General features: G+C 43.1%; 1 protein-coding gene across 2 annotated transcripts in view; it reads right to left on the bottom strand.

The window, feature by feature from the left end:
• Positions 1-14,013, bottom strand: part of HSD17B4 (hydroxysteroid 17-beta dehydrogenase 4) — a 544,183-nt gene that overhangs the window by 385,948 nt on the left and 144,222 nt on the right. For both annotated transcript variants that reach the window (XM_082251744.1, XM_082251745.1), the window contains exon 4: positions 11,741-11,800. In XM_082251744.1, coding sequence (XP_082107870.1) covers positions 11,741-11,800 — 60 coding nt within the window. The remainder of the gene's footprint in view (positions 1-11,740; positions 11,801-14,013) is intronic.

Here is a 14,013-nt window from a genome sequence, read left to right as displayed (position 1 = left end):
TTTTTTTTTTTCTTTTTTCTCCTTTTTCCAGATCAGCTTCCTTTCCCCTTTTGGGGTGGTTCATGTGAGCAAATCTGAAAAACATACCAGCAGACATGCAGCAACTATAGCTAGCTGCTACAGGCCTGGCGTCATCCAAATATTGTTTGGGGGGTATATTATACTCTAGATTCTTTACTGTCTTCCTTCTCCTTCCACCCCAATCCCTTCCCCCCTGCTCTTTCAGAAAGGACAGCTATAAGAGCCCCGGGCAACCTTCCATAAATAAAATACTGACACTACCACATTGTACGTATGGCGGTCTGTCTGCATGTTCCAATAACATTGATGGATGTTTTTTGGTCTAGAGGTTTCACTTTATGTACAATACTAATACATGTATGTTGCATTTGTAGAATAATATTTTTGCTCTGATCTTCTCCTAAAGAAAAAATCATCTCAGATTTGGAAACATGTCAGGATGTCCATATGAACTACAATTAGTTTGATCTACTATATGAGACCAATTATATGTTCTAGACCACAAGCATATTTTTGGCATTGTGTCTATTTTGTTTTAACATTTGGTTGGGGCTATCCCCCACTCTTTTACTCATGTGTAATTTTGAATAAAAATTGTTAGATTTTTTTACCTACTTCTTTGGCTGGCCTATGCCCTTAAAATGCCTGTGGGACTTTTTGTGCTTTTTTTATTGTATAAATCTGGGATGTGGCCATTGTGCCGCTATCAGCCTCGACACCTACCTACTTGCAATTGTTAACAGGGAAAAGAGGAACCTGACCCTTGATTGAATAGGCTTGAAACACTGTCTGTCTGATCCATCTGGAAATGGTCGCAGCAGAAGCAGACAACCCCTTCCGAGGTCTGTCCGTGAGCAAAAATATTGAGTCTGACTTCCTAAAAGACTCTGTAGCTGCCAGGTACACCCTATTTGCCCGAACCACATCCAAGGAATGCAAGGCAGTTTCCTTATGATGTTTTGGCCTGGGATACAGGGAAGGCAACACAATGTCTTCATTCAAATGAAAATCAGAGGCAACCTTTGGAAGAAACAACGGACAGGGGCGAAGAACCACCTTATCTCTGTGAACCCCCAAGTAAGGTGAACGTCAAGACAACGCCGCCAGCTCCGACACTCTGCGCGCAGAAGTGATTGCCACCAAAAAGGTCTCCTTCATGGATACCGTAAGCAGGGGAACCTCCCTAAGATTTTCAAAAGGAGGTTTCTGGAGGACTGAAAGCACCAAATTGAGATCCCAAGGCGGCAATAGAGACTGCACCAGAGGAGCCAAGTGTCGAAGCGTCGCATATTTTAGGGATGGAGGTGTTTACAATTGCGAGTGCTAGACCATTCCTTTTTACTAGTATCCCCCGGGTGGAAGACACCCACGGCCCGCCTATGGTCTCACACTGCTGTAGTCTGACCCATACAACACCATAGTATGGATCCAAGTAGTCATATATATTTTTATTCATAACCCCATTATCAACTTATTTTTATATATTTCCATCTGTGCAGATGCACTTCAAACATAATCTCATTGGTATATGCGCTCCCTCTGGTGGTAAGTTCGGATCTACTCCGGGAGCTGCGATATATTATAGGGAGATTTTTTATCCCTTGCTGACTCCTCCCTAATTGGGAGGAGCCACCTATATATCGGCGTCATGTTCCTGCCTACTACGTGTACCTCTGCAACAGCGGCGTTTGCACGTGGTGGCGGTGTATTCAAACTCACGGTCATGGTTGCCAGCTGCTGCTGGCTTTTTCCATGCTGACCTACATGAGCCTTAGCTTGTGTCTGTCCTACCGCATACATGACTTTAGGGATGAGACGTGCATGCAGCCCATGTGCTAATTCAGGTGAGGAACCACTTCTTTTTTCTACACTTCATGCTCTCATGTTCTGATTTCTTTCTATTTTTCCTCTTTGGTCACCTCATTGGCTATTGCACACTTTCCTCTATTCACCCTGTCTTTTCTACTACCTTGAGCTCCCGTCTCAAGGAACATCCTGTATCTTTGTCTTTTCACTCCTTGCTGCTTTTTCACTTCCCTTGGCTTTTCTTGTCTAAGTTCAGTTATCACTCCATGCTTCTTATACCAATACTTGTCTCGATCTGTTTACATTTTCATCACATCGCTACTTTGTATCAGTTTCATCTTGTACTATCAACACTTCCTGCATGTGTTAATTCAACTAATGTTTTTATACATTCAACGAGCCCACTCACTTTCTTCACTCAAACCTTTATGTCACAGCACTTTTATTACTCTTTTTGCTTCTCATATGCACTAAGATCAGCACTTTTTTTTGGGGGGGTTCAAAGCCTCCCCCCCGTTTTTTGTTTTTTCTTTTTCTGGTCATGCTCTCCCTTCCCCTTTTTTGATTTTGACACTGGCTCTGCTGAAATATACTTTTCATACATAATACCCCCTCCCCTTTTTTGGTATCACCTTGTGATACAATAAAGATATATTATTAATATTATTATATATTATTACCATTAATATTTTTTCATAGTCTGATATTCTGATATATTCATTTATGTATTTTCAGCCAGTGTCACTTTATCTACAATCATCAAAAATACTCCCCCCCTCTTTTATCACATATCTTTCCTCACCTGGCTCCCCACTGTGTTGCGGCATGGTCTTGCCCCTTCAGCTCCCGGATGAGACGTTGATACCCCCTCCTTTGGCAGCGCATACCAGTTTGATTAAGTTAGATGTAAATGTGGTTTCCCTATTTGGGTTACACATTTGTTGAATCTTTATATTTTCTGTTCAACTTAACGCATAGCAGACATTTACATTTGTTCATTTTTAGACAGAATCACCTATATACTCCTGATGAGTGGGCGTAGGGACCCACGAAACGCATAGAGTTTTTTATACCAATTATTTATTGTCATGCAATATCTATGTTGATATGCTGTCACTATGTCTAAATTGCTGCAATGCTGCTATTTTTCCACTATGCTAAACATGTTTTATATGCTTGCAATCATGCCTGTGGTTATGTATATACATTTATGCCTACATTTATCATATATTTTTATCTGATAATAACATTTACTTTTTGACCTTCTATGACTATTGTATTCAACCTCATTCAAAGTCCCGTTAGGGCCACCTCTCTGTTGTTTTCGTATATTTTAGGGATGGAGGTGTTTACAATTGCGAGTGCTAGACCATTCCTTTTTACTATGTATTTATATATGTTGATCATATCCCCCCCTTAATCTCCTCTTCTCAATAAAGAATAAATTCAGTTCTTTTCACATAGCTGAGCTCCTCCAAAACTTGAAATTGTAGCCGGATCGTATGACTTTATGGACCCACTTGTCCTGTACCAGGGAGGTTCAAAAGGTTCAGAAACCAGCAAAGAAATCCCCCCACCCCACATACAGATGAGAGCGCCCTTTCATGCTGAGGGAGCCTTGTCCACAGATCTGAAAAAGCCTGCTCTCGGCTTGCCAGACCAGGTTTTTATTGGATCCTCCGGAGGAGGCCCTGAAGGGTTTTGATCCCTTGTCTTGAGACCCTGAGGGACAAAAAAACTTCTTATGAGCAGAGAAGGATGGACAACATCTATGACGGGGCTCCTTGCCCTTACTAGCCTGTGGAAGAAAGGTACTCTTTCCCTGCTGTGAGACCCTTATTGATGTCATCCTGGGAAGCTCCAAACAGGCGATCCCCCAGAAAGGGGAGATCGGATAAGACCTTCTTAGAAGTCTCATCCGCAGACCAGCATTTAAGCCAAATAACACGCCTAAGGACCACTGCTGATACAGATAGTCTCCCAATCAGAGGAGCGGCATCCAAGGCATCACAGACAAAGTGGAGCCCCTGGACCAACGGGTCCTCACGCTCAGCAAAGGCAGGGGAAAGATGCTCCCCCTCCAGGTCCCGCCGTAAAAGCTTAGCCCACTCGGTCAGATTGCGACACCAGGGCAAAAGTAAAACCGGCCTAAGTGCCGAACCAGCCACAGTGTACATATGGGGGAACACAGCCTCCGCTTTTCTGTCAGCCGGGTCCTTAAATGCAGGGGACTCCTCAACCGGAATCATGGTTGCTTTTGTTTAAACAAGAAACCGGAGAGTGCACCACAGGTGGGACAGTCCACTTTTTAAGCAGGGAGTCCTCATAAGGGTAACGCTAAGGGACCACAAGGGGACATTTTGGACAACCCCACTGTTTAGGGACAATTCTGTCAAAGTAAGCGGGAAAGGGGAACACCCTTGCCGCTTTGGAGGGCTTGTAGGTGCCAAAAGGAAACGACGACCCTGATGTGGCAGCAGCCACATCCTCCATTTTTAAAGTCTCACGCACAGATACAATCAGTGCATCCACCAGCGCCTTTTCATGCATGGCTACAGAAGCAAAGAAATCATCACTATCTGAGAAATCTGAGAAATCACGGTGTGTGGACAGACCGAGCAGGGTGACTCACATCTGCAGTGGCCAAATCAAATTCAGAATCCGATGAGACAGGTGGGGCAGGTAAAGGCGGGGGACGCTTTTTGCTAGTTAGTTTACCCAGGACCAAATCCACCTTGGACACCAAAGACTCCAGGACCGCCGTCAGTGCAGTAAGGGATTGTTGGCACCCGGCAACCTCTGAGAGGGGATCAGGTAGGGAAAGGTGTCCAGGGACTCCATTAGTGAAAAAGAGGGACCCGCAAAAAAAGGTGTAAACACACTGCTAGGGACACCCCCATGGCGCTGTCAGCACCACAGGTTGCCAGGCACAGAGCACCCACAGATCCTTTAGCAGAGAGAGAGCGCAAGAGAACCCCACCAGACTAACCACCCACCGATCAGGCACCACAGCACAAGGCTGTCTGCACACACATGCGGCAATCAGGAAGAGAAAGATCCAGGAGTCAGTACCAGGAGATAAGGAGGGGCTTCCACCACCAAAATCATCGCCCATATATGCTTCACAGACATGGCCTCCGCTATTAGCAATGAGAAACCACTAGAAAATGGCCACCAGGGCTATACAAACATGGCCGCCGAATCTACAGCACACAGGCTACAAGAAAATGGCAGTCCCACGTGCCACCACATGGCTCCCGGGGGCCCAGGAGGAGTCCCTGGACCCCCAAAAACGGCACCAGCAGGAAGGGGGGCCCTAGCAGAAGCCCCCCCACGCGGTACAGCCCCATCCCAAAAGCCGACCGTCCGGTCGGGGGGTGGCACGCCCCTCCTCACCCCCATTGCCAGCTCAAACCGACCTCAAAAGGTGGTATGGCCACCCAATGGGGAAGAGAGGGTAAACAGATAAGGGGGCGAGCGATCTGCAGGAACCACCAAGAGAGGGGGGATGCTGCATGGAAGGAGGAGAACCCGGGGGTTCGACCATCCCAGGGAGGGGCCCACATCCACTCTGAAACTCTCTAGGGGGAGAGGGGGGCAGCTACTTACCATACCAGGAACAGGGTGGGCACTGCTCCAGAGAACCTCCTCTCCATCGAAATGCAAGGGCTGTCGGCCAGGAGGAATACTGCGACTCAGACCGAGGCCAGGTCGTATGCGACCTCGCGAGATGTTAACAGTAATTCTCAGGCCAGCCCCCGTCCAGTGAGTGGGGCTATGTGGCCTGCACGCGCTCACTGGCCAGACTGGGGTGACCATTGGTATTTAAATAATATCCAGGTCCTCACCCAGTCCAGCAGTCGATTGTAGATTCTCACAGGAAAAATAGAAAAATCCATTAAAAAGGAAAAAATTGCCAGGACCGAAGATCCCAGCAAGGAACTAGGTCCTTCTGACTAGGAATAAAAAAAAAACTGAGTGCCTATAGCAGAGTGGGTGTATACCCCCTGGGACTGCATATAGGCGTAATCAAGCTAAATACGGGTCATAGGGACTAATGGCACTCCTGTGACCCACAGGAAAAGTAGGCCAAAAAGATCTTTGGCCCTATTTCTCCCTAAAGGCTCACACATTTACTTTTTTTAATTTTACAGAACACTCATAAGGAACATTTCATATGCAGAAAGTACTGCAATTGCTTTTCTGTGTCTGCCTTGTGAGTAGATAGGATCACAGTCTATTTATGTCTATTGGTATGCAGCGGCTGCATGGACACAGCCACTTGTCCCAATATGACAGCTGTAGTAATGTTGGTGAGTGGGCATCAGCGCACGTCTGAAAGAGGCCCAAAAACCGAACATAGAGACTTTAAATAAAATAATAAAAAAAAAAAAAAAAAGGGCATCCCTTAGGAATGTGGAGACTTCAGTATTCAAAAGAATTACAGTAATTAAGAAACAGCCTCTTTAGTGACACCGCCATTTTTGCATTCAAAAGATATTAAACATAGCCTGTCAACAACAGATGTAAGTAGGCAAAGCACAGGGGTGTTCTAATCACATTTCACTACAGGAAGCTTTGAAGACCTTGTTTTATGTTATGTAAATTGCATGGGCTTGATGATTCAACAATACTTTGTTAATTCTCTTTAAATGCAATCAACTTCCCAGCTTAGTGAGCAAAAATAAAAAATGATCAAACCTTCAGCCCTTGGGACTTTCAATGCCACAGATTAGCATTTTCCAAACTTCTCTGTATCAAGAATAGATCAGCCCCAATACCAGCAACACAAATCACTTTTTTTTTATATTGCAAGCAGTGTGTCTGACTCAGACCTCCTCTGACACTACCAAGTGGATGATCTGAATATCAAGTGAAAGAAGGTCCCTGCAGCACAAGGGCAGGCCTACACAATGCATATACTGTAGCAAACACTTGATTATTATATGAAGACAGTGAATATTCGCATAACTTCAATCTTTCTGTGACTGGCTACTACTACCGCTGTTAATGTGAACAAAAAACAATTGCTCCCAGTCTGCAATAATGGTCATTAGATCAAATCTACCAACAAAGAAGTGTTGTAGAAATACTCCTCTGTCCTACCAACATGCCGTCTGCTAGTGTGCTAGTTTTTTAGAGAATAAACAGTAACATAATGATTATTGTGATGGGCACACACTGGCAGCACTGATGGGCACACACTGGCAGCACTGGTGGGACTACATGGATAATTAGAACACTGATAATCAGTGCCCTGATTATAAGTGTACACGTCCCTTTTAGAGAAGCCGGTCATCAGCTCTCTTCTCCGCTCCTCGTGCATGTTTGCATGAGGAAAAGAGTGCTGATAATCGGCTTCTATGTACATCCGTGATCAGCTGTAATTGGACACTGATGTCCCCTGTGGTAAAGAGCCGCTGATTGGCTCTTTTCCCTGATCTGTGATTAGCAGTGTCCTCCGGACACTGGTCACAGAGCACATATGACGGCCTCCAAGAACTAGCCGTCTGCGCTATATCCATCATTCGGCTAATGGTTAACTGACGCTACACAAGTCGCTCCAACTTTAGAAAAGGTCCTTGTACTACTTTGGTCCAACTTGGGTGCAATTTTCAGCCCTTGTACAGGCTTCTAAAAAAAAAACATCCAAGTCGAAAGTAAGTCGCAGGGTCAAGTTGCAGGACTCGGACGTCGTAACAGTGTGAACCGAGCCTTAGGATCACAGAGCACCCTGACTCACCTGATATACAAAGAAGGAAAATTCCCCTGGTGATTTTTTGGAAGATCAAAAATTGAACATGGAGCTCACAGCAGGCAGCTGCAGCAATTGCTTAGATCTTTGATCTTCCAAAATATCAAGGGATCCTGACTTTTTTTGGACTTCAGTCATCCATGAGGTCCATCACTTGGCGCATAGCCCCTTGTGGTAAAATTGCTGGTGAAATACTACTCCTTGACATTTGAACTATGGTGATCCATCGGGCAGCCGACTGCTGACTGCTTGTTTTTAAAGTTTGCAAACAATGCATAGGAACAGTTGTAGCCATCAGTGTCACCCCTGAAGAAGCAGCACATCCGCTTCTAAATGCATTGGGTATACATTTTGCTATAAATCTGATCATCTATTGCATTTTGTGTAGTTTCTGGAACACACTGCTTGCTCTTTTTAATGGTTTTTGCTTTAATGTCTTTGTTTTTCATTAATAAAAATTAGATTATTATATTACATTTTTTGTTATTTTTGCAAGTGCCTTTAAAGTCCCATCAGCAGGGGAATTTTACTTCTTCTATTTAAATCGGGATGTGGCACGACTATCAGGGGTTCTGCTGAGGTCAAACTATTTCACCTGATATACAAATGTGCTAATGAACAGCCTTATACCCTTTTCTGCCAGGGAACAATAACTTCTGATGGTCACAAGTGTCCATTACTCATTAGAAATGATGAGTGACATTAAAGTCTATTTTTTTCATAAAACTGATAATAATACAACTTGCATGTACTTGCTTTGTTTACTTTTTGAATGAGTCCCCTAGCTGTGCTAGTTTTACAATGTCCCCCCTGTGCTCCCGAGACTTATGGAATCCCCTTTATGTGTGAACTCCTGTTCTGTACTACAATTGTACGTGCAGCGTTCCTAGATCAGGCAGCATAAGTTGAACAGAGTTGCTGTCAATCACCACTGTGGAAGGAGGAAAAGACATTGCTTTTGCTCTGTGTGTCCCCCTCTTGCGCTGCCCTTTGTGTGCGATTATGACTTTTGATCTGAAAGCAAATTCTATAATTTTGGAGCGCAGTACAGGACACAAGGAAAGTATTCCTAGACCCTGGGTTACAGGTTCTTGCCTTCAGGTGATAGACACTGAAAAGCTTTTTTTTTTTTTTTTTTTTTTTTTTTAAACAAAGGTTTTTATTGACCATTTCAATAATGTACAGCCGTTACAAGCAATGTAAAATAGTATAAAAAGAATAAAGCAAACAAGTCCATACAAGGTACGAAAAATATAGACATGTTGGCTGGGTGCAACAGTAAAAAGAAGTAGAGTTTGAGAACTGTTACTCCTCAGAAGGAACAAAAGCACTAAACAGGGTAATATAGGATCATGGTACCAAAAGGTACATAAGAAATAACCATATTACGAGGGGTGTTCCAATCAAACTGGTACTTTAAAATTTTACAGGTATAAAAAGGGATGCTAGAGTGGCGGTATTACAGGCAGTAGTAAGTGGCAAGTGTGTCCTATTACTGATAGGTGGCGCACATGTGACGGACCAGTCCAGAGACCGTTAATCAAGGTGGCAGACAAGTGTTAGTGCGTGCATGGAACAGCAAGTGGTGATGAGGTTTCTTTTGAGTGAAGGCGTAAAACCCACATATATCTACAGAAAACTTCAAGCACAGTACGGTGATGAGACGCTCAGCTGCAGTAAGATATTTTAAAGGTTTCAAAGATGGCTATAAGTCCCTCAGTGACGATCCCAGCCGTGGTGGTTGTGGAACGCCTGATCTTATATAATCAATGCATAACCGATCGTGGAATTGCACAAGAGACAAAGCTTTCTGTGGTAACATTAAATGAAGTGAAACAGGCTGTTCTAGGATGGTTCAGGCATACTGACAAATCGTTCTATGCCAAAGCTTTTCAGGCATTAAACGCTGAGAGAAGTGTATAATGTAGCAGGGGAATATGTAAAAAATACATGTAGTTTAAACTCAAAAGACCTGGTTTGACTTAAACGCCCCTCATAAAAAATTACTCAAAAGCTGGTTAGAAGAGGGGACCATACAAGTGTAGGCAATCATCAAGAAAACAGAAAAATAACTAGACACTGGACACTGGCAAGCTTTCAAAGACACACCCCATGGGTGCCTCCTCTATAACCCTACCCCGCTTCATAAATACTCATTATTGTAGCAAACAATGCAGAGTAACCAAGGAACAGGATGGAGGGCAGCCTGTTCCCTGTACTATACTTAAAGATATAAAATTTACAGGTAAGTCAAAAGTCAGCTCATCTTAATCGTACAGTACAGCACACAGGTGGATTATTCAAACACCCTAGGATATCCCCAAGCAATGAGTGAGAAGGGTGGGGAACAACTAGGCCAATAGAACTTTGCCAACAGGCCCAACAACAACGGTCAAAAGGACACAACTTCAGAGTGATGCTGCAAGAATCTTGTGACCAAATATTACATTCGAAGAAGACTGCGCATTCTCCTGTTAGAACTTTGAAAAAGTATGAACAGGGGACCAGGCGGCGACGTTACACAGCTGGGCTACAGAGGCCTGGTGCCAGAATGCCCATTAAACTACCATCATCCTGGTGGAATGGACATGTAAAAGCATAAGAGGGGGAGATTTGCCCTTGAAAATGTACCCTTTAGCAATCAGATTTTTTATTTATCTCACTAGGATAGGCTTGGAAGCAGGGTGTTCTGTGCAAGGTCCTGAGGACAGGATAAATAGGGAATCAGTCTGTCTAATTGAAGCTGTAGCTTTAACGTAGCCTCTAATGGCTCTGACTGTGTTTAGGCAATGAAGAAAGATTTCCTTTGGGTGCTTTGGAGCAGAGCAGAAGTATGGTAGGACGATGTCATTATTGAGGTGGAAGACTGATACCATCTTGGGAGAAAAGGATGGTTTTGGGTGTAAGACAACCTTATCTTTGTGAAGTATGAGTGGCTCCTTACAAGAAAGGACCGCCAACTTAAGAATTTATCTGACAGACGTGATAGCAAACAAAAAGGTACATTGCAGGAAAGGTCATAAAAAGGAATATCCCCGATGGGTTCAAAGGGTTGTTTTTGCAGAGCAGAGAGCTGAGATCCCAAGAAAGCACAGGGTGCTGCAATCGGGGCTTCATGCTAGATATATCTTGAAGAAATGCTTTTGCAAGGAAGAGCAAGCCAGGGGTCTTTGAAAAAGAACATACAAGGCTGAAATCTGTCCTTTTAGCCTGAGCCCTTTTTAAAGGGCTCATGCACTTGGGATATTATCGCACTTCACAAAAAAATTCTGCACCTGGGAGCCACAGGTGTTGCGTACAGCCACCTGTACAAATGAAATACAGGCTACAGATGAGCACAAGTATATGCAGCCTTGAGCATAAACATGGGAATGCCTTCGGATGCAGACAGTCTGAGTCCAGGGGCATATCTCTATATGCTTACGCTTGGAGCGGAGTATACCCTCATACAGCCATATACTGCATTTCTTTGTACAGGTTGCTGTAGGGAACACCTTTGCCTTCCAGGTGGAAGTTTTTCATTTCATTACCCAATACATCTGTGTGCATGAGCCGTTACAGGGCACTTTGTTCTTTAGGAGTTATCCAAAAACATAAAATAACAATCGAAAATAAGTTTACAAAAAAACATCTAGAAAAATGGAAAATCCATACACCAAATGGACATAACATGTGTAATCCAGGATAACTGGGTAACTCTGTTGAAATTGCCATTTCAGATCACAAATCTTCATCCTAGGCTCAGTCGTCTGTTAACCACCATGTTTCTCTTACCACTTAGACTGATCTCTTACTGTTTTTACTTTAGGAAGAAATTCTAATACTTGCTAAGTTCCACTGAAAAAGACTTTTTATCAAAGCAGATATAAATTTTATCAGCATTATCATTTTTATAGATCTTCAAAACTTTTACGCTCAGCTGTTAAAAGCGTTGAAAAATAGAGAGGAAGATGAAATCTGAAGACAACATCAATACACAAATTAATGAAATGGTCCGCAAATCAATTACATAAAACGTCAATGTTCTTGCTTATCATTCGCTCAGATGCTCACACGCAGATGACTGAAATCAAATAACACACTGTTTAAAATAGTTCAATTGCGTTTGTCAATAAAATCACCAAACAGAAAAGAAAAGCTAATAGAGTGAGTGGTTACCTATCCTTCCAAATGCATCCAGGGCTGCTTGTACAAGTTTCTCTCCTGATTCCACTGAGTCTAAAGAGAAAAAAAAAAAAGAGAAATAAAAGTTGTGAAAAGAAATGACAGATTAGAGGAATAAACCTTCACACAGCTTGTGGGTTTTTATACAGTCATTTCCATGCAATTACATACATTACATTTAGAAGTGCTGAAACCACATTTAAGTGCAGGGAAATCTGTTATTCAGAGAATACAGAGACTGTTACTGCTGCTAGTTCCCTGATGCTGATCCATATCCAGTATCTTCGATTTGGCACAGATATGCAGCTAGTACGCAGGTCAGGAGTTCCAATTTTCTAAACTTCATCTGCATTTCAGATCAACAACTCTAAGAGATCCATTTAGAAAAATCACTATATGAATGTGACAAACATTTGCAAGGCTGCAGCGAAAATTTGTTGCATTAGGTCTAATGTGATTATGTCCTATGATCATAAGTGCCACCTAGTGGCCATAACGCAATATTTTCCTGAAATACCACAAATCCGGAAGATACTTGACTGTGGCCACTAGATGGTGCATCTGATCATACAAAATAATCCTATTTGACCAAATCCGGCAATATTTAATTGCGGATGTGTTTGTCACATTTATCACATAGTATAAAAGCCAAAAACAGCCAGACAAGTAATATTCTTAAAATATCCAAGCATGTTACAATAGCAATGTTGAGAAACCAGATTCAATAGCATGCACATTGCTTTACAAAATAAATGGAGACCGTACAGTTACAATTTGATTCAAGGAAAGAGGGTTAGGATGGCTTTAATCATGAGAGCTTATAATCTAAAAATGGAGAGACAAGTGGTGGTAAAAATGAAGCCGGCCAAAGATGGTTTGAACCTCAGCTGGTTCAGCACCTTGGGTACAACCAGCCTGTCAGATTTGCTGCTAGCAATAATCACTGTGTTCTCCCAGCCGGGACAACTCCCTGCGCCCCCTGCTGGGAGAACATAATAGCTTAATGGAAGGTCTTCAACACAGTCAGTGTTGATTGGGGGGGGGGGGGGGGGGGATCAACCAATTTTCTTTCCTGCAAGCAATGGTTGCAGGAAAGAAAATAACACAAATGGGAGTGATGAACTCATGAAGAGGGTAGAAATACAGTTATCAGATGCAGACACGATAGGCCGCTAGTGGCAGACAGAATAAGAGATACAGTGGGTACAGGGGATACAGAAAAGAATCATCCTTTAAAATAATCAAATTTTTTTGCTTTGAAGCCTGAAATGAAGGCACTTTGTTTTATCCATCTACTTTATTTAGTGCAACTTATAACATCCAAGTGAAAGATAGAACACCAAGGGTTCAGGAAAAAAAAAACTGAATCTGAGTTGGAAAAAGGATCACCCCCTTGTGTCAGTATTTTGTTAAACCACCTTTTGCTTTAATTACAGCCTTTAGTCTGCTGGGATACCGCGGTACTAACTTTGCACATTTTTTTGCACTCTTTGCAGAACTGCTCTCCTTCAACCACTGTGTGGTCATTTTTGCTGTGTGCTATGGGTCACTATGGCTTTTAGCACTTTAGCGCTGAAGTGGTGTCTGCTTTACAGCTGACTGTACACACATACAGCAATTAAAGGAAATCGACATTGCTTTTCCTTCAGTCTATAAATGCTAGTTGCCCGACTCACACAAAAATCGCATTGACCCGAAACGTATGCACTGCAGGAAGGCTTATGATCTGCATAGCTGTTGGTCAAAGACCCAACGTTTTAAAGCTACAGCAACAGCATAATAGCCAGGCCACTCACATTTTCAGAAAGCATGTTACTATTACTTAACCACTTTAGCTCCGTACAGATTTGCCCCCTTTCTGACCAGGCCCTATTTTGCGATTCAGCACTGCGTTATTTTAGCGGACAATTGCATGGTCGTGACAGCCCACTCACTCCCTCCCTCCCCCATGCCCACTAACCAGCTAAACACAATGGGGGTGGGATGCATCTTGATAGATGGAGGCTTCACCTCCTTGGTATTCTAAAACACTGTTCACTGGAGGTGAACCCACTCACTGGCCACTTTATTAGTTACATCTTGCTAGTATTGGGTTGGGCACCCTTTCGCCTTCAGAACGGCCTTAGTTCTTTGTGGCATAGATTTAACAAGGTGTTGGGAACATTCCTCAGAGATTTTGGTCCATATTGGCATGATAGCATCACGCAGTTGCTGTAGATTTGTTGGCTGCACATTGATGATGCCAATCTCCCTTTCCACCACATCCC

The sequence above is a fragment of the Pelophylax lessonae genome (genome assembly GCF_965119305.1).
Source record: "Pelophylax lessonae genome assembly, chromosome: 1".
Classification (NCBI taxonomy): Eukaryota; Metazoa; Chordata; class Amphibia; order Anura; family Ranidae; genus Pelophylax; species Pelophylax lessonae.
The sequence above is the reverse complement of the archived record's forward strand: the minus strand, read 5'-3'. Positions and strand labels throughout refer to the sequence as shown.